Raw genomic sequence first — 20134 nt, forward strand, 5'->3', positions numbered from 1 at the left:
ATTCTTTATGTGCATGTCCCAAGTCAGGAGCCTGTAATTCAGTGGTTGTCGTTTGTAGCTTTTTATCCTTTTTGTTTTTCCTTTGCTGTTTTGTACAAAATCAAGTTTTGGTTTTCTTGTTCGAGTTTTTGTCATGTTAGGGCCTTTTACAGCTTGCTTTGCGATATGGGTTTTCCTCATTGTTGAAGGCTGTACAGGGACCTATAGTTGCTAACATCTACATCATTTGGTCTCTGGTAGATAGTTGTCTCATTAGCAATCATACTACATCTCCTTATTTCATATATCAATTTCACTTTGAAAAATTCAGTTATTACAAGGAATTGTATAATAATAAAAAAAAATAATCATACTATTTTTATTGACATATATAAACAATGTTATTTGCACACATACATGTAAACAGAAATCAGCACATAACCCAAGGAAAAATGAAAATTTGTGTAAAGAATGTTCTTTTAGAATACTGTAAATTCAAAAAGTATTGAGATGTTTTTAATATTGTGTAAAAAGAGTAGCAGGAATAATATCACAATAACAAGAACTCACATTTAAAATTCTAATCATGCATTACATGTATTCTACATTTTCTGAAATAGCAGTAGTTTATTTTGTTTGTTTTCCTGTTGATCAACAATAACATTCATAAATGCAGACATTAATTTTTAAATTTACAGTATTTTATAACAGCACTTTTTTTCTAAAACGGGAATATTAAATGGATTTCTTGATCAATGTCTTTCACATGCAACAGTTAGTTTTACTCATCCAATAATGGAAAAAACTGGCCTATCTAAACATACATAGTATGGAGTAACTATCATAAAAAGCAATTTTTAAATTTCTAAAAAGTATTATTAGACACCAACCTGGGTGCCAAGTACTTTAACAGCCACAACCTTTTAAACATAACTGTCTAGTTTAAAACAGTACATTAAATTGAAAGAAATTTTTTTTTTTTAATTTTGTCTTTTCAGACAGCTTTTTTTGTTTGTTTTTGAAAACCACCTTCTCCACATCAAGAACAAAAAAAATTTCTGGGAAAATGAGATAGGTTTTGTATCTTTGGGTGTAAAATCTATTTTACACATTACATAAGTAGTTTTACAATATACAGATCAATTCCTGGCAGTATTGGCATCTTTAAAAAACTTACTTATGTCAGAATAATGTACATTAAAAATAATTATGATATTTAAAATAGACTTTGTTAGCATCATGTATTTATGATTTAAATAGTACACTAATAACTAGTACACAATCATTCGTTTTACACATTCAAAATGGCTTTTAAGATAAATGACTCAGAAATGAATACACAAACTTTTACAACCCTAAAATGAACATAGTATAAAAATAGAACAAAATATGAAATTGTACATCGCAGGTAAATCAAGAAAACTCGGGTATTAATGGTTACTCTTATAAATAAATAAAACAAAATAAAATCACATGTGAGGCTAGCTTTTTATCAAATTAAATGAGAGAAAAAATGAACCACAATTTTGTGATCGTTAAACCTTTGCTGTAATCATGTTATGAAAAGAAAAATTATATAAATTTCTGCTATGCAAGTTTTACACTATTTGCTTAGTACAGTTTTCCCCTTTTTATGTCTGGTATTCATCTCCAACTTTATACCAGGTACATGAATTTCTCTATGATGAAAAATTTGTCCTATCACGGTGAACAGAAAAATATAAATTGAAAAATTTGAAAGGTTTGATACAATTTTGCTCATGTGAGGTGTTATTAAAGAGATTTTCATAAGGAAAACTTTCTAGGGGTTATGGGACAAATGATTTGTTTAATTCAATGATGTGCAATCTTAAAATATATTATTCATTTCATATCATAAAGATTATATATTTAAGTATCTACAATTTTTGCTTTAATTATATTTCTTCATTAAGCTGCAGAGATAAATAAAGACTTTATGTACATTTACAAGAGTTAACAACATTAAAGATTAAAACAAAACATAAACAACATCAACAAAGTAACTTCCAAACAGTATGTAAAGTCCTTTAGTTTTCCTTCTATAACTGTTCTAAAAAACAAATAAATTTTACTGTTTCCCTTTTATCAACATCCTCGCAAAATACTTGAAATTTCAGATTTCGCAACAATAAGTGCATTCTTAACCCAAATTTACCAAAGAAACTGTGACATCGAAAAATACTAATGAGATGTAAAAACCATTCCATTGCACTATACATCAACTCTTACAGTTATCATATTATTCAAAATTTAGTGACAGGCTTAAAATGTGAAAGTACATGCAGACTTTTTTCCAGATAAATGATAAATCAAATGAACTTAAAATAATTGAGACCATCACAATCATACGGTTAAGTTCATTAACAAAACAATCACTGAAAAGCATACAGTCAATTCCAATTTCATTTAGCTGATAACAAAAGTATGAACAAAATCAGTTGAAATATGTTGTTTTGACAAAACATTTCACATGTGACCCGTTTTCTTAAACATTTTACAAGCTATTTAAATAGACAAAATTAAGACAATGTTTATGGTCCAGACAATTTTTTTATGTTATTTTCATTTATAGAACCAGATTTTACCAAATATGTGCATAGGGCAAGTGACTTAAATTACAGATGTTACCCAGAAAAAGTTTAGTCAATGAACTTTATAAGATCACATTTTAATTTCTAATGCCCTAAAATTGCAATCGATAAATGCATTGTTTGCACAAAAGAAAAGTTGCAAACAACACAAGTAGCAATTACAACTTATAACTGTTAGTTGTAACTTTTTCTATCTATAGAATGATATGAGTTTTTTTACAATCAATGATGACTTTCAAATTGTGTCTTTACACAGAAAAATATTAACTCCACTTACGTTACCAATCAACAAATAAAAATGTTGTTGTTTTAGTTGCATTTATTATAAAAATCCTTTTTAAAGTTATACTTCTGAAACATATTTGGAATGTAAAATATGTAAAATCTTCTTTTTTTAACAATATCATGATTAAAACTGAGACAAATACAAGAAAAGATGCAGACGTAAAATCATAACACATGTATGCAACATCGACATATAAACACAGCTTTATCCCCCTACCCAATTGTGCTATAGGTTTTTAATTACAATGAAAGAAATTTTCTAATTTTTGTCATTTAAACACATGATGTAGTTTTCTCCCTTGGTGCATTTGACCATTGCAAAATTTATATATGCAAATGTATTCAGAAATGAAAAGCTATAAATGAAAACTATTCACCTATCACATCCTAAGTCTTCAACAAATCATACCAAATAATATTATAAAACTACTTGTGACATATAATATTTAAATCTCTTTTTAATAAAAAGTGTGAACTTTAGTAATGAGTCTGTATGTTGTCATCGAGCCTGCTATGCATGAATATATAATATTTAAGAAAAAAATTATCATAAAGATAAATAACGTTACCAATCACAAGATCTTTTGCAAATTTTGAACTAAAGATATTCATAATTAATGATCTATATCCTTCCTTAAGTATTTTATCTCTAAAAATACATTTGACTATTAAGCATTCAAAGGAATAGTAATCTAGAAGTTCAGACCCTATGAATTTTGTAAGTAGTTTAATAATATAATTTAAACACTCAAGACATTTATAGTCTTCTACAAACATCCCTTGCATACTTTCACTTTTTCGTAATGATCACAACAATGTCAGTCCTATATTTAGCAACATCCACCTCCTTGGTTAGCTCCACCTCCTCCTGATGGCATGTTTGGATTGTTTGGTGAATGTTGTGGTCCAATCTTAATACCATTAGCCTACAAACAAAACCAGTCATGTTATAAAAAATTTCATTTGAATTTAATTTCAAAGTTTCTCATTAATATTCAATTTCGTCATTTCTCATCTTCCAAATATATTCATTTTTTCACAAAGGTTTTTTTTTTGGAACAAGCAATTTAATAATAAGGTATGCATATTTTATCCAAAAGAAAATTAAGAAGAAGATGTGCCTATAGATAGCTTTCGATTAACACAATTTGAGCACAAATTCCTTCATGAATCAGCCAAATTCAACTTGTTACACTTCTTACACTAATTACTAGACTTCGGAAAAAGTTGTTTTATGAACAATTTTAATTTCTTTTAGCTTGATTCATGACTACGATCTAGTGAGGATCTTTTATAAGACTTGTTTGTACCGCATGTTTCAATTTGGTTAGTCAAATAAGAAAATCAACCATTTGCCCTTCAAAAATGGCCACAACTTCATGGTAAACTACTGTAAACCAATATTTTAACCAGATATGACATAGACCATCATAAAGACAATCAGATGGATGCAGACTGGAAAGCAATATTCCCCATTTTATTGTAGGAGGGGCATAATAATATGGAGTTTCATCAATATCAAATTTTAAGACATCTTTCAATACTAACATAAAATGTATTTTATGACATTTCCTCTTTATCTGTATGAGATGACAAAAACACACTTCTTCATTCAGAGATAAAACATAAAATAAATAGAAAACTATACTTACCTCATTATTAATATCAAATACACCATCTTGTATTTTTTGGTAAATCTCTTTAGCAGTGTTTATAAAAGCCTGAAATATATTTCAGATATCTTTAAAGCTATGCTTTATAACATATTATAATGAGTAATTTGTTATTAGATGTGATTTAATTTTTTTTTCTAAATAGTTTTTGGTTTTAACACAATAGGGTCTAAATAACAAAGGAGTAAGACTAACTCTTTTTTTTTAACTCCAACTGTAAAACGTGAAAGGTTCATGAAAAACAAGAATTCTGAGAGTATTGCATGGCAATACATAGTCCCCTACCGGGTAAAAATTCATTATACTGGAACAAAATGCAAACTTGTTCTATAACTTGTCATGTTGTAAACAAAAAGTAAATATCATGTCAATATCTTCAAGCATGACTAAAAACAGTGTGGAAAACTGATTATATGAGTGAATTTTTCAAGTCCAAAGACCATAACTCTGCACAATTTTATTAGACCGAAACAAAAATTTGAACTTGATCTGTAACTTGTCATGATAAAACTATATATATATATATACCAATTATCAATCAATATCTTATAAGCATGATGAAAAAAACATCAAATATGATTAATAGTTCTCTAAAATTAGATATGATGTAATACAGTGTATATCTATTTTCAAATTATAATCAAATGTAATTAATAGTTCCAAATATTTTTTCTTTCATTTGTCACAAACTAATATAGATTTGTAACTTATCTATAAAATGTCAACAAATTTTATCTACACAATGTAATGTATTGAAATATATACATTAATAAAAATAGATTATTATCTAATTAAAGGATTTCTCTTCATAATTTTTTTTATACATATAGCATTCAGAAAATTAGTTTATACTAAATAACAAACAAACCTGCCAAAAAATTCCTCAAATAATTTAACAAAGAATGTCTTTTAAAAAATGAGTTATCTCCCTTTGTACAGAAATATGGTTTAACATAGTACTCTAACATTAGATATGATCCAGCGTTATGGTCCATAACTCTGGACTAAATCATCAGACCAGAACAAAATTCGAATTTGATCTGTAACTTGTCTTGATAAAACTATATACCAAATATCGAATCAATATCTTCAAGAACGAAGAAAAAAAGTGTGGAAAGCTGATTTGCCGGACTGATGGATGGACAGACAGACGGAGTGCAAACCTAAAGTCCCCTTCGACTTCGTTGGTAGGGGACTAATAAATGGGGAATGTGTCCATAGGACACAGATGATGCCCTTGCTTGCATACATGTATCATATAAAGTTATAAAGGGACATAACTGAAGAACGGTAAAAGTGATGATACCCAAATTTGTACTTGATCTGAGTTTTGTGGTAATTGATCCGAGTTTTGTGGTAATAAGTATTGTGTATAAGTTCTAAAGTTAGAGAATGGAAACGAAAAATTCAGCAATTTTTCCATTTGTAAAGGGGCATAGCTCTAGAATGGTTAAAGTAACCCACCAAAATTCAAACTTGATCTGTGTTTTGTGGTAATAAGCATTGTGTATAAGTTCCGTAACATTTGTTTGAGGCAAACTAAAGTTAGAGAACGGAAACCAACTTTGGGACGTACGTACGTACAGACGGACAATGGTAAAACCTAATGCCCCTTCGCTACGGCCGGGCATAAAAACACAAATGTTTATGCCTTCCAATTTCCCAGCTCGTTTTGTTTAAACAACAAATTTACTGTCATATTTATTTTCAAGATTTTACATTATCATATACCGTCGAACCTTGTTATGTCAAGGTCAAAGGGACCAAAGTATTCAACTCATCCGAGGTCGAGTGTGTCATCATAAATTTGGAATGCATGAAATACGGTATGAGAAATGTGTAAACTTGATACTTTGAACAGTGTGCCTTTTTCGATATAACACTTTATGATTGTGTATTCAATCTCTGTATTTTTTTGGTCCTTCATTATAACTAAACACACAAGTACAGATACAACACGTACAAGTTATGCACAAATAAAATCAATATTATACACAAATATTTACAAAGGTCAGTCACTATAAATTATGAAATCATTCGCAGAAGGAAACAAGTTCTCAACGGTCTCTGATGAGGTCGTCTGCTTTACATAAAATTATTATAAATTATCATTATTGTCTTAAAATCCTTTTATTCATTGTAATTAATGAATTTCAATTCTAACGATTCATTTAATCTTGGCTTGGGTCATATAAATTTGTTCAAAATATGTGCAACACACTAACTTTCCGCTTGGATGATCAACACAGGTGTTAATTACTGTTCATACTAAACATGTAATTTTTACTATTATACAAGCAAGTATGCTAACTCAGCTTTAATCTGTAATAGTTATCCCATGAGGATGTGGTGTGTCTGTGTAAGTTCAGCCCGGAGGCCGATCTTACACTGACACACCAAGTCCGAGTGGGATAACTATTTTACATCCCAGCTCTTCTAGACTATATGAAAAAACATTTACGCTTCATAACATCTAGTTCAGAATGCCGTACAATAATTATAATATACTTTATATATAACTATATAGTATATACCCTTTATGAGCCCCGGATACAATGTTTAAATATGTTAAATTAACAGTGAGTTTGTATCCAGTTGTCCTGGTGTAGAGGTATGAATAGCGGCTTCATATGTTTAAGGTCTTGAGTTCGATTCCCCGCATAGACACTGGAAATTTAGTGGATTTTTTCTACATAAATTTAGAAAATTAGTCTTTATTCCGCATAAATATTTCTAAGTTTTATTGTGTGTTCTACATTCTCGCCAAAATGTTACAGAACAAAAGAAAGCATGCAGAACAAAGAAACTCAAGGTAGGGTGATCTGGTAGGGATGATCAGACTCAGATCACCCCTGTTAGAACAAAGGAGTTGGGATGTAACTTTTGAAAATGATTAGGTTAAATATGAAATACATCCGATTTGAATTTTTATCATTAGGTCTGCATCTTTCCAAAATTATTACTTTTGAACTTCGAGACATCGGGGTCAATACACATTAATTTTATATCGACGGGACTATAACATTTACCCGACTTAACCAAGTATTTGAATCAACCGAGTTCGCCTTATCAGAGGTAATTATGCATTGATCAAACAGGAATTTTACCGGAACCGAGAAATTACTTCGACTCATCCGAGTTTTCGACACAACTGAGTTCATACTATTAACAGCTTTTTGGGAACTAATCTTCATGACGTTATAAGTATCATGAAAATAGGTATTTGAGTATTCTGGCTATAAGTATTCAGCAAACAGGAAGATGATGAACTATGGATGTGAAGATGCCTCACATGGTATAGCATTATCACATTATTAAGCTTGATTCTAAATTTAAGAAAGCTCTCATTTGTAGTTCCTAAGAAACAATGTGAAAAAAGTTTCATGGGACAGACAGAGGTAAACCAGTATCCCCCTCTTTGCAAAGTATGGACATAATTAGAAGTATCCATGATTTTTGACGAAATTACCTCCTCTACATTGGCAGCTGTTTTAGCTGATGTTTCCATGAATATTAAACCATGCTCTCTAGCAAAAGCTTCTCCTTCTTCTTTCTTTACATCTCTTCTGGCTTCTAAATCACTAAAACAAACAAATAAACAGTTACAAAAATCATATCTTTAAAGGTATATTTCATATACATTATTATTCAAATTATAACCTACTTAAAGGAATAAGATGCAAGCCTTGAATTTCCTCTAATGTATAAGTATTACTGAAGATAGACATAGAGAGCTATAAAATTCCTATTGTTATTTTACAAGCATTTCTGGTGTTAATCTGCAGTTTACTTTAAACCAGTATAAGCCAATGAAATGCTAATGCAATTAAACTTATCATACTATTAAATGATTAAAACATCATTTAATTCTATTCTGAAATGCAGCTGCAAGAAAAATAAAACTCATGTTTTCTGACACTTAAAGAGCAAAGTTTTTTTAGTGATTTGCTGCCTCGAAAACAATTTTTTTTTAAAGTAATTTGTTTTAGTTGACTGTGAGAAAACACTGTTCCATGCATTATAATCATGTCATTATAAATATTTTAAAGCAATCCTGTTGAGACCCTGGATACCATTCCTCCTCTTTACTACAAAAGCTAGATTCTCCCCTAACCCTACCTCTCACCCCTTCCTACCTTTTATTTCCAATTAACATAATAACCATATTAGAATTGGAATGTTGTCTGGCATCTTCTAACCAGGTTGTTAAATGGTTAAATGTGTCTCTCCTGAAAATAGAAACATATATACATGTAACATGAAGATATTTAATTGACATTTGATCATCAGAACTTTTTTTAAAGTATAAAAATTTGATACTATACATATATATATTTATATGTTATCTATTATTCAAAAACTTCTTTAAAATGATGTATTTCTATACATATTTATTTTTAACAAAACTGATCTCTCATTTCTCTCTTAATTTTGATAAAAGTACTTTTCTCTATTCCTGACATTGTAATCACTTTTTATGGCATAACTTAATATTTATTGATTTACAAATTTCAAGCAATTTTCATACTATGACAAGTTTTACCATGTGATATCAAGTACACCATATATCGAAAAACACAAGTAGCATTCTTCTTTGAAACTTTATATTATCATTGATACACAGTATAACATCAGTTCTAGGCTACTATAATGAAAAATAGTTGTTACCCTGTAATATCAACAGTTTTTACCTTGTAATATCATATACTAGTAAAGCACCAGCAGCACCTCTGTAGTAAGATCTTGTTATAGATCGGAATGATTCCTGACCTGCCTGAAAAAAAGAAAATATATTGTTAAAAATTCAATGGAACCTTTAATTTTTTATGTCCTTTGTATTTAATAATTATACATAAATCTTGCCATAGACCGGGTTGATTCTAGGCCTACCTGAATTTTTCTGAGTTCTCACTAAGAACTTTACCATAAACACTAAAACAGTCCACGGTCTCCTCATTTTATAATACAAATCAATATCAACACATCAAAGACTTAAATAATATTTAAGTCTACTTGTCAAAACACAATGGGGAAGAATTTTGATTTATTGATGACTTATTTCAACTTTGACGTTAATTTTCAAAGTTATCATTGTATCAATACTCAAGTATATTGGGAGCATGTGGTAGAAAACTTAATAGCATGTACAAAAGATAAAAAATAATTGCCCTTTCCTCAAACAATAAAAGTGCCCTGCCATCCACTGGCACCCTGCACCTTTCAAATTTTAGCTGGACCACGAAATGATTAAATGGACATTAAACATGAAACTAGACAAAGTGATCATGTCCCGCAGTCTACTCTGAAGTGACTGTATTATAACAAAGTCAATGTAGGACTTTCTTTGAGATATTATTGTGTCTGGGAGACACAAATGATGCCCCTGCAGATGCAAAGTGTTATTTTAAAATTGACAAAGTTGAGCATGGGAGCACATAGGTCTAGGGTTCACTGCAGGAGGAGTTATCTGGAAACGCTATGCACCTCTTATGCAAGTATTTACTCCAAAAATGACAAAGTTCAACTATCTCCCAAAAGAGCAAATATTAATAAATATCAAAACCCTTAACCACATGCACACCTTCAATATATGTACAAACAGCCAGCAAAGTGAAAACTTCCTAGCAATTAAACTGTAGGAGGAGTTATCCGGAAACGTTATGCACTGCTAATGCAAGTAAATACTCCAAAAAATGGCAAAGTTCAACTATCTCCAAAAAGAAAAAAAAATTAATGAAAATTTAAACCCAGACCTCATGCACATCTTCAATATATGTACAAACAGCTAGCTGAGTGAAAACTTCCTAGTATTCAAACTGTAGGAGGAGTTATCCTGAAATGCTATGCACCTCTTATGCAAGTAAATACTCCAAAATAAGTGGGGAGTGTGTCCATGGGACACAGATGATGCCCCCGCTTGCATATAACGTTATAAAGGGACATAACTCAAAAACTGTAATAGTGATGCTACCCAAATTTGTACTTGATCTGAGTTTTGTGGTAATAAGCATTGTTTAAAAGTTTCATAACATTTATTTGAGGCAAACTTAAGTTAGAGAAAGGAAACAAAAAATACAGCAATTTTTCCATTTGTAAAGGGGCATAACTCTAGAACGGTAAAAGTGACGCCACCAAAATTCGAACTTGATCTGTTTTTTGTGGTAATTAGCATTGTGCATACGTTTCATAACATTTGGTTGAGGCAAACTAAAGTTAGAGAACAGAAACGAATATTTCAGCAATTTTTCCATTTGTAAAGGGGCATAACTCTAGAACGGTAAAAGTGACACCACCAAAATTCAAACTTGATCTATGTTTTGTGGTAATAAGCATTGTGTATAAGTTTCATAACATTTGGTTGAGGCAAACTAAAGTTAATGGAAACCAATTTTGGGACGTACGTACAGACAGACAAGGGTAAAACTTAATGCCTCCTCCGCTAAGGCGGGGGCATAAAAATGACAAAGTTTAACTATCTCCCAAAAGAGCAAATATCAATAAAAATCTAAACCCTGACCACATGCACACCTTCAATATATATACAAACAGCCAGCAAAGTGAATACTTCCTAGCATTCAAACTGCAGGAAGAGTTATCTGGAATAACTATATACCCATAATGGGAAGGACGGGAGTAAAACAATATGCCCCCAACTTTCAGTTGCAGGGGCATAAAAGAGAACAAGACTGTGGCTATGATCATTTCTAAAGCAATGCTAAAGATGATTTAATAGATTGTGTCATGTTCTTTGTAATCTTCTGTAATAATTATGTTTGTAACTTACTGTATCCCAGATCTGCAGTTTTATTTGTTTACCATCAATAGTTATCATACGAGCACCAAACTCCACACCTGAAATTATAAAAAAAGGAGAGATTGAAGTAGTTTTCAATTGCATAGTTTAGCAAAGTATAAATACAAAAAACAAATCCTGAGAATTTGTTGATGGTGACAGTCTTGACATGTAATTTACAGGCTATATTCCTTAAACTGATGTACCTGCTATATAAAATGTACTGGTAAATCATTTGAAAAATAAAATTCTCCGCTGGGAGCAGCTTGATAGGCCGCAGAGGTCGAACCCTGAACAGTTGGGGCAAGTATAGACACAACATTCAAGCTTGATACAGCACTGAATTTGGATTGTGATTAAATATTTGACACAGCATAAGTTTCTGACACAGAATGAATGTGGTCTAAGAACTTAATTTTTTTTAATTTACCTATTATGGTCCAATATCCAAAATCTAAATACATACACAGTTAGATTCAGCATATCAAAAACCCCAAGAATTCAATTTTTGTTAAAATCAAACTAAGTTTTATTTTGGACCCTTTGGACCTTAATGTAGACCAATTTGATTTGATTTTTGGTGTTTTAACGCCACTTTTAAGCACCGCTTTTGGGCTATTTCGTGGCGGCCAATTTTTATTGGCGAAGGAATCCGGAGTGCCTAGAGAAAACCACTGACCTTCGATAGGGAAACTGACAATCCTAGTCAATTAAGATTGGAGTCGAGTGCACCCGCACAAGCGGGGTTCGAACTCACAACCTCAGTGTTGACTGGCTAGACCAATTTGAAAACGGGACCAAGATTCTAAATACACATTTAGATTCAGCATATCAAAGAACCCCAATATTTCAATTTTTTATGAAATCAAACCATATCATTATTATTTGCTTTTATATATAAATAAATAAAAATAACCAACTTAAAATGGAAAATTTTAAAGAAAAAAAAAGGGAACCCCCCCCCTAAATTTTTTAAACCGCCTTAAAATTCATCACCCCAAAACTCAATCCCAGCCTTCCCTTTGTGGTATGGTACCTTGCAGTACAATTTTATAGAGATCCATACACTTGAACACAAGTTACATGTGTATTGTCTGGAAACTGTAAAAATGCTTGTTTTTTGGCCCCTTTCTGGCCCCAAATTCCTAAACGATTAGGGCAATTACCCCCAAACTCAATCCCAGCTTTCCCTTTGTGATATGGAACCTTGTAGTACAATTTCATTAAGATCCATACACTTACACACAAGTTATTGTCCTTAAACTAGAAAAATGCTTGTTTTTTGCCCCTTTTTGGACCCTAATTCCTAAAATTTTGAGGCAATTACCCCCAAACTCAATCCCAGCCTTCCCTTTGTAGTATGGTACCTTGCAGTACAATTTCAGAGAGATCTATACACTTGAACACAAGTTATTGTCTGGAAACTATAAAAATGCTTATTTTTGGCCCCTTATTCCTTAACGTTTTTGGCTATTAACCCCAAACCCAATTCCAGCTTTCCCTTTGTGATATGGAACCTTGAAGTACAATTTCAGAAAGAATCTTTTAAGATCCATACACTTACACACAAGTAATTGTCATGAAACTAGAAAAATGCTTGTTTTTTGCCCCTTTTTTGGCCCCTAATTCCTAAAATATTGAGGCAATTACCACCAAAATCAATCCCAGCATTCCCTTTGTGATATGGAACCTTGTGGTACAATGTCAGAGAGATCCATACACTAACACACAAGTCATTGTCTGGAAGTTACAAAAATGCTTATTTTTGGCCCCTTTTTGGTCCTTAATTCCTTATCTGTTGGTGCCATAACCCCCATAATCAATCCCAACCTTCCTTTTGTGGTATTGAACCTTATGGTAAAATTTCATAGAGATCTATTCACTTAAACTTAAGTTATTGTCCGGAAACTAAATGAGTCTTCGGACGATGCAGACGACGACATGATAGCATTATATGATGCAAAAAAAATTTTGCGGTCGTATAATAAATGGAGAATGTGTCTATGGGACACAGATGATGCCCCTGCTTGCATATAACATTATAAAGGGACAAAACCAGGGCCTAATCTAGGATTTTTGAGAGGGAGAAGTGATTTCTCCTTCCATGAGAGAGAAGGGAGAAGTGGTCAACTTCTTGGAGAAGTGTAATTCCATTACTGTTTCGGTTGCGTTGTGTTTTCGTTCATATGATCTATGACATAAATACATTAAGGACATTGTTTAATATATACAATAAAAATATACCTGCAGTAATTTTATATGATACTGTATATATTGAAAACTTTTAATAAAATAACTTTGAAAATGTAGTTGTTATTTATTGAGTCATATCATTTGTACTGTAAATTTGAATTTGTTTAAAAAATATCATGCATTATAGTTTCATGTGCATCTACCTCAATACGCTCAGTTTGAAAAATCATTATTCATCTAATTTCTTGTTTTCTTTTATTATCGAGAACTGCTTGGGAATGATCTAGGACTAATATATTAGTTAGTGTAATAGTCCCAGGAAGGATTGGGCAATTTTTTTTTTATCACCACTTGTCATAATTTTGTAGAACATTATTGAATCATCAATGTACAGGACATCATATCAGTTGTAATTTGAGATATCTCCCAATCCCATATTAATTAACTGATAAAGAAGTATGTTTTGTTATTTTTGTTAATAAAGATATCTCTCTTTGGTCGTAAAACAAAATATGCTGCTAACCACAAGCTGACCACGCGTCGTACATTTGCAATTAAATTATCCATCAGCAGGTTTAACTTTTTACATTTCAATTTTTTCAATTAATAGCAAAAAAAATCTCCTGTTAATTCTCAACCCTTAACCTACCGATTAGTACAACTGGTCGGCTCGTAATGAATGAGAATAAAATAAATCAGCTGAGTGATTACGCAACAGCCTCATGAGGAAAATATCGTAAATGATGACTCAAACAGATGCTTGGTTTTCAGTTTGATTAGTTTTAAATGTTAAATCCAAGGATGTTCAAATTTGCTGTTGTATTTATTTCATTTAATTGTCGATAGTATTAGTCCGTGGTCGTTTCGAAAAACTTGATTTTCCTTGTCAGTCGCCATTTTTGATTACCTGTGTGCCTTGTAAATCAAAAGTTGTCTCCCTTATACCAATTTTGATAGTGATTTGACTCCACTATGAAGTCAGTCAGCTGGCGAGTTCTAGCGATTTTCAAAATTTTCAAAAATTGTCATTTCGCTGGCAAGATTATGGCCTGGACATAACTCAAGAACGGTAAAAGTGACGCAACCCAAATTGAACTTGATCTGTGTTTTGTGGTAATAAGCATTGTGTATAAGTTTCATAACATTTGGTTGAGGTAAACTAAAGTTAGAGAATGGAAACTAATTTTGGGACGTATGGACGGACAAGGGTAACACTTAATGCCCCCTCTGGTGTGGCAGGGGCATAATTATGACAGAGATGATTTTTTCATGACATAAACAGCTGTCCCTGTTCTAATTTCCGATACTGCACTGACAAAAGAATATAAAATTAGAACATAGTCATGCAATGTACTTGTTACAGCTAGACTATAGGAGTGTTTAAAACCTATCGTCCCTTAGTGTCTCAGTGATAAAATATCTATCAAATACATAAACTTTATATACCAAGACATTTTTTTGAATACACAAACTAAATATTAATTTACAATATATATATATACCAGTGTGCAAATAGGGCATTTCTTAATTTGAAAGGCAGCTTAGTTACTCTTGATATAATATTATACAGTAATTGTTTTCCCAAAACTATTCCTATATATCTTTCAAACTAATAATTAACTTTATTTACTGACAACATTTCTTACCAATGGTGAGATCATGTACAGGTTGAAATCTCTTATCTGTAAACTGTAATAAGAGACAGGATTTTCCAACACCTGAAAAAAATTCATAGATTTTTAGTATAACAGTAAATAATAAGTACACTGATTCACCGACCTCATAACAAATGTCATAGTGTTTCCTGAAGATTTCAATAGGACATTGCAAGGTAAGTTTTTACCAAGAGGGCACACCACTTTTTTGAAATAAATTTACTTAGCGTATTGAATCTTCATAGTGCTCTTGACTTAATAACTTCAGTAAACTATTATACTGAGTGCAGCAGACCAGGATGTATAGGATGTTTTGTGTGGAATAATCAGGAATTTCCTTGCCACGAGCAAAAGCATTGTTTTTTTGCTGTACTACAGAATCAGTACTCATAACTATGCAATTTTTTCTAGGTCAGTATTTATTTTCAGTTAATTCTGTGTTTTTTTCTAATGAAACTGTGATTGTTTTAGTACTAAATTATAACTAAAAACCTAATCAGTTAATCTATAAACAGCTAATTATTTTTTAAATAACCTGACAGCTGATCTAGAATTGTAGTTGCAATAAAAACTATTGGTCAGAGATTCTTTATTTTTTATAAAAATCTAAATAAGTGTCAAAAGACAGCCATTGTAAGACCCGACCCCTCAACAGACCAATAGCTTAAAGGGTCCTACTAAATGAAAATATAAAAAATAATGAGTGATTATGCAACATCCCATGCATTGTAAAATTGTAACACAGACAATTGCCTGGTATCTCTAAAAATTGTATGCATTATAAAATTCATGAAGGAAAATGCTATGTTGTCTTAATTCCATTCAATAAACAACAGTAGTTGTACCCGATAGCTTTAAAATGATATTGAGTACTTTATTATTGCAGATACATGTACTTTGAATGACATATAGATATCATGTGTTCTGCAATATGACTAATCATTACAAAAAACAACTAGTCCTAAACATTAGCAACTCTGTGTGTTGTCATGTAAAATCAATTTTATTTATTATCATGATTCATATATGTACATGTATGTATCTGAAATTCACAAATGAGTTTAGTGTTTTCAGTGGAATTGCTTTACACAATACATGCAATAGTAATTCATAAAATGTTTATAAAGTATTAACAGATGTTAACAATTATTTCTTTTGTTATCACTTTCAAACTGCCACTAACAAATGACCTAACACCTGGTAAATAATTAATCAATGATCGACAATCAATACATTTGTAAACAGTACAGTGATTAATGAAGTCTATTTCAAATGTAGAAATGATATGAACAAAAAATGATTGACAATCCAAAATAAAGAAGGAAAAAACCATTGCAAAACCAACCCATTGGCATTTTTATGTGCTTCCAAATTGTCCAGGACACATAATTTTGTATATTGTTGATAATATCAATAATAAATGTGAAGCTTCATTTTAACTCTATTTACAGTGCATGTTTTTAATGTGTAATATTGACAAAAATAGTAACTTCAAATTATATCATAAACCCGTGATCGCTAACTCGTTGGTAAACAACCGTGTAAATAAAACGTGTGAAAAATGAAGCTAAATAATTGTTTGGTCAGCCATTTTGAATCAATATGTATTTTTCTCCTACGCATATTATGAAAAGCAACTTGCTTTTGTATCTGTAAAAATTCGATACCGTTCCTAAAACATGATATATTTACGTTACCTGTATCTCCTATGATAATGTACTTAAATAAGTAGGCATAAGACATTTTGATCGTTCTTTTTTCTGTCGATATTGGCTGATGATGTCAGTTTGTTGACGTCAATTTCTCACCCGGAAGTAGTCCCAGTTCAACTATAAGTATGGACTCAAACCGGAATTGAAAGATATTTCCGGTTTTTTTTTTCTTTAGCTGTGTGTGGATTTCAAGTTCCGTTTTGTTTTAATAGTTGTTTTATGTGTATTTAATATTGTTTTACTTGTGTTAGGCTTAAAAAACGCAAGTCTTAGCTTTTCAAACTTCTTGTCCGGTTTCAGAGTATGGCGTACAGTCCCTTTTCCTCTACATTTTTTGCCATGGCTACATTATCTCAGATATTTGCAACGTTTGCCAAGTCCATTTTGTTCATTTATTTGTAATAGAAACAAAAATGCATATAATTGGCCGGATTTTTTTTATTTTTCGTGTTTTGCAAAATCATCAAAATACAGTGCGAAATATCCTACGGCTATATAGTCATTAGTTATAGAAAACAGTTCGCTTAGTGTCTTCTGTTATCCATTCTAACATCGGACTCGGGCTTCCTTTAAACTGAGTTTTACTGTGCGTATTGCTAGTGTTTGTTTATTCTACATTGGCTAGAGGTATAGGGGGAGGGTTGAGATCTAAAAAAAAAAAACATGTTTAACCCCGCCGCATTTTTGCGCCTGTCCCAAGTTAGGAACCTCTGGCCTTTGTTAGTCTTGTATGGTTTTTTTTTTTGGTTCATGAGTTTAGTGTGACATCCATTTCCTCTGAACTAGTACATATTTTTATTTAAGACCAGCTGAAGCCTGCCTCCGGATGCGGGATTTTCTCGCTGTGTTGAAGACCCATTGGTGGCCTCTTGTGCTGTTTTCTGTTCTTTGGTCCGGTTGTTACCTCTTGGACACATTCCCGTTTCCATTCTCAATTTTACTATTTAAATAGATTTATAGATTTTTATATACAATTGCTATAAATCTGAAATTTTGGTTGTTGCTTGACTTTATTCAGTTTTATGTTTTATATGTGAATGATGATTTGTTTCATTTGTGTTGTGTACTTATTTATATTATGTCAGTATGTTTGTATGAGTGTGCCATGGCGTTGTCAGTTTATATTCGATTTAAGAGTTTGAATGTCCCATTGGTATCTTTCGCCTCTCTTTTATGCTATGCCGAATCAAAATTAAGTTTTCTGTGTCTAAAAGCATCCTTCAAATATAAACAATTTAATCCTTTAAATCATTTTGATATTTTCGCATAATGTTCTAATATATATAGCTCGAAATGTGAAAGGCTATATATCTAAAACTGCGTACGTAAACAGAAAAGTAATGTGTCTACCGTGCATGGTAACGGGATGTCATGTAAAAAAGGGGGATCCAGTACGATTTAAATAATCATAGACTAGCGCTATGCAGAGAAAGATATACATTTTATGATACACAAATTGCAAGTTATGGTTTTTTGGCAAAACCTGATGTAAAAATTAAGTAAGGTCACGGCGTGTTAATTATCCTGGACCTCGTTTCTTTTGAAAAGAAGCCAATAAGACTGTGATTTCGTGTGGTACACTGCATCTTTTTCTTCTATTCAATTCTTAAATCAATTTCAATGTCTTGATTCCGCGTGTTCAAAAGACATGTCTTCCGCATTAAGAATCGAAATATTTTGTATCAATGTATTGAGGGGACGACCAAAACTTGTTTTAGGGAAAAGTGGGAGGCATTGGGTAGGGGAAAGTTGGCTTGGGTATTCTTTAATATACGAGTTCATTTTAATTTTGTTGGTACTAAAAAAACTTGAGGCAGAGAGTTGTGGACATTTTTTTTTTCACATCAAAGGGTACTTTTTTCAAATCAGAATAATTACAAATGGTCGTACCTCAAGTTAGAGATAATTATATCGCGGAAAAGAACCAACCAGTGTTTGCTCTTGTACTGTTTCTATTTTCTCAACACTTTTATCTCTTCAAAATTACACAACAAAACCTTTTTGTTTTATCAGTCTTTTAAAAAAAAGAGGCCTCCATACATGTACATATATGTTATATATTGAGACTTGCTTTGAGTTTCATTCCAACGTTTGTGTGTGTGTGTACATGAAGGGAGATTATTTTGAGGATACGAAAGGGGTCTCTATAAAAACCTTTGAATCTTTGCTTTTGATAAGATGACAGTTTGACATTAAAAAATGATGTCACTACTAAAAGAACAGAACCTTTGTTTTGGATATTGTATATGAAAAGAAAAAAATGACACGCTCGTATATTATTGTTGAAGAATATTTCCAGTGTCTGTTGCTATTGTATGTAAGCATGTGATATTTGCAAAACGGCTTTTGCGAGAAATTGTTTGTGTTACTGTTACTGCTTTGTTACGAATATACTGATCTACCGTCGGAATAAATTAAAAAAAAACATGATTTACAATGACAATTGTCTATTTTAGAGTATATGTATAAGAATTCATCGAGAAATACCGTATTATGAAAATTATTGTTTTCTTGTTCTGTTCTTGGAAGAAAGTTCAGAAAGTTTAATTTTAAACTAAAATGCATAGAAAATCACGATCCGTTTCGCAAAAAGTCGACAGATGATACCCACGAATCAACTTGCTTCTTCCCTAAACTGTAAAAATCATAGATACGTGACATATATCAAAATTTTCAATAATACTTTTTTTATTTAGTTAAAAGTGAGATTGTCCTCACGATGGCTTTGACTGTTCTGTTTGATATTTTGCTCCATCTTTTCAATTTTTTTTTTTTTTGGTTTTACACATTTCGTTGATAGAAAATGCGTATCCTCTCATTCTGGCATTGTAAGATCTAATACCACGAACAAGTATCTAGTGAAATGAGACACAAGTAAAGTATAGATAAAGCAAACTTTCAATCTCGTTTAAAAGTTCAATTACTTTTATTATGTCGCTTAAACTTCAAAATATATTATATTATGCGGAAATCCTATGTTGATGACAATAACCATTTAAAAGGAATTTAGTAGGCTTGATAATAATATATGCGAATTAAATATGTTGAAGACGTTGCACTTTTAAGTAATCTTAATATATTATATAATTACGATGATTTGAAATCTCTAATTATACTGCAGTCAAAGTGAATGTCCGAAGTTCAACTAAGTGTCACACATCCGATTGAATATAAATTAAATCTTTGCCCAATATAACATGTACGACTAATCCTGCGATTTGGTTCAAAATAA

The 20134-nt window shown here is 31.4% G+C and overlaps 1 protein-coding gene across 1 annotated transcript; it reads right to left on the reverse strand.

Annotated features, from left to right (window-relative positions):
• Positions 1–344: 344 nt before the first annotated feature.
• LOC127700965 (ras-related protein Rab-2) lies at positions 345–17015 on the reverse strand. The gene is made up of 8 exons (XM_052204721.1): positions 16888–17015; positions 15182–15253; positions 11334–11401; positions 9241–9323; positions 8686–8778; positions 8019–8130; positions 4529–4597; positions 345–3802 (listed from the first exon to the last, which is right to left on the reverse strand). The coding sequence occupies exons 1-8, from the start codon at positions 16931–16933 to the stop codon at positions 3707–3709; spliced, it is 639 nt and encodes a 212-aa protein (XP_052060681.1). The 5' UTR covers positions 16934–17015; the 3' UTR covers positions 345–3706.
• Between the last annotated feature and the right edge of the window lie 3119 nt (positions 17016–20134).

The sequence above is a fragment of the Mytilus californianus genome, unplaced genomic scaffold (assembly GCF_021869535.1).
Source record: "Mytilus californianus isolate M0D057914Y unplaced genomic scaffold, xbMytCali1.0.p SCAF_5, whole genome shotgun sequence".
NCBI classification, from domain to species: domain Eukaryota; kingdom Metazoa; phylum Mollusca; class Bivalvia; order Mytilida; family Mytilidae; genus Mytilus; species Mytilus californianus.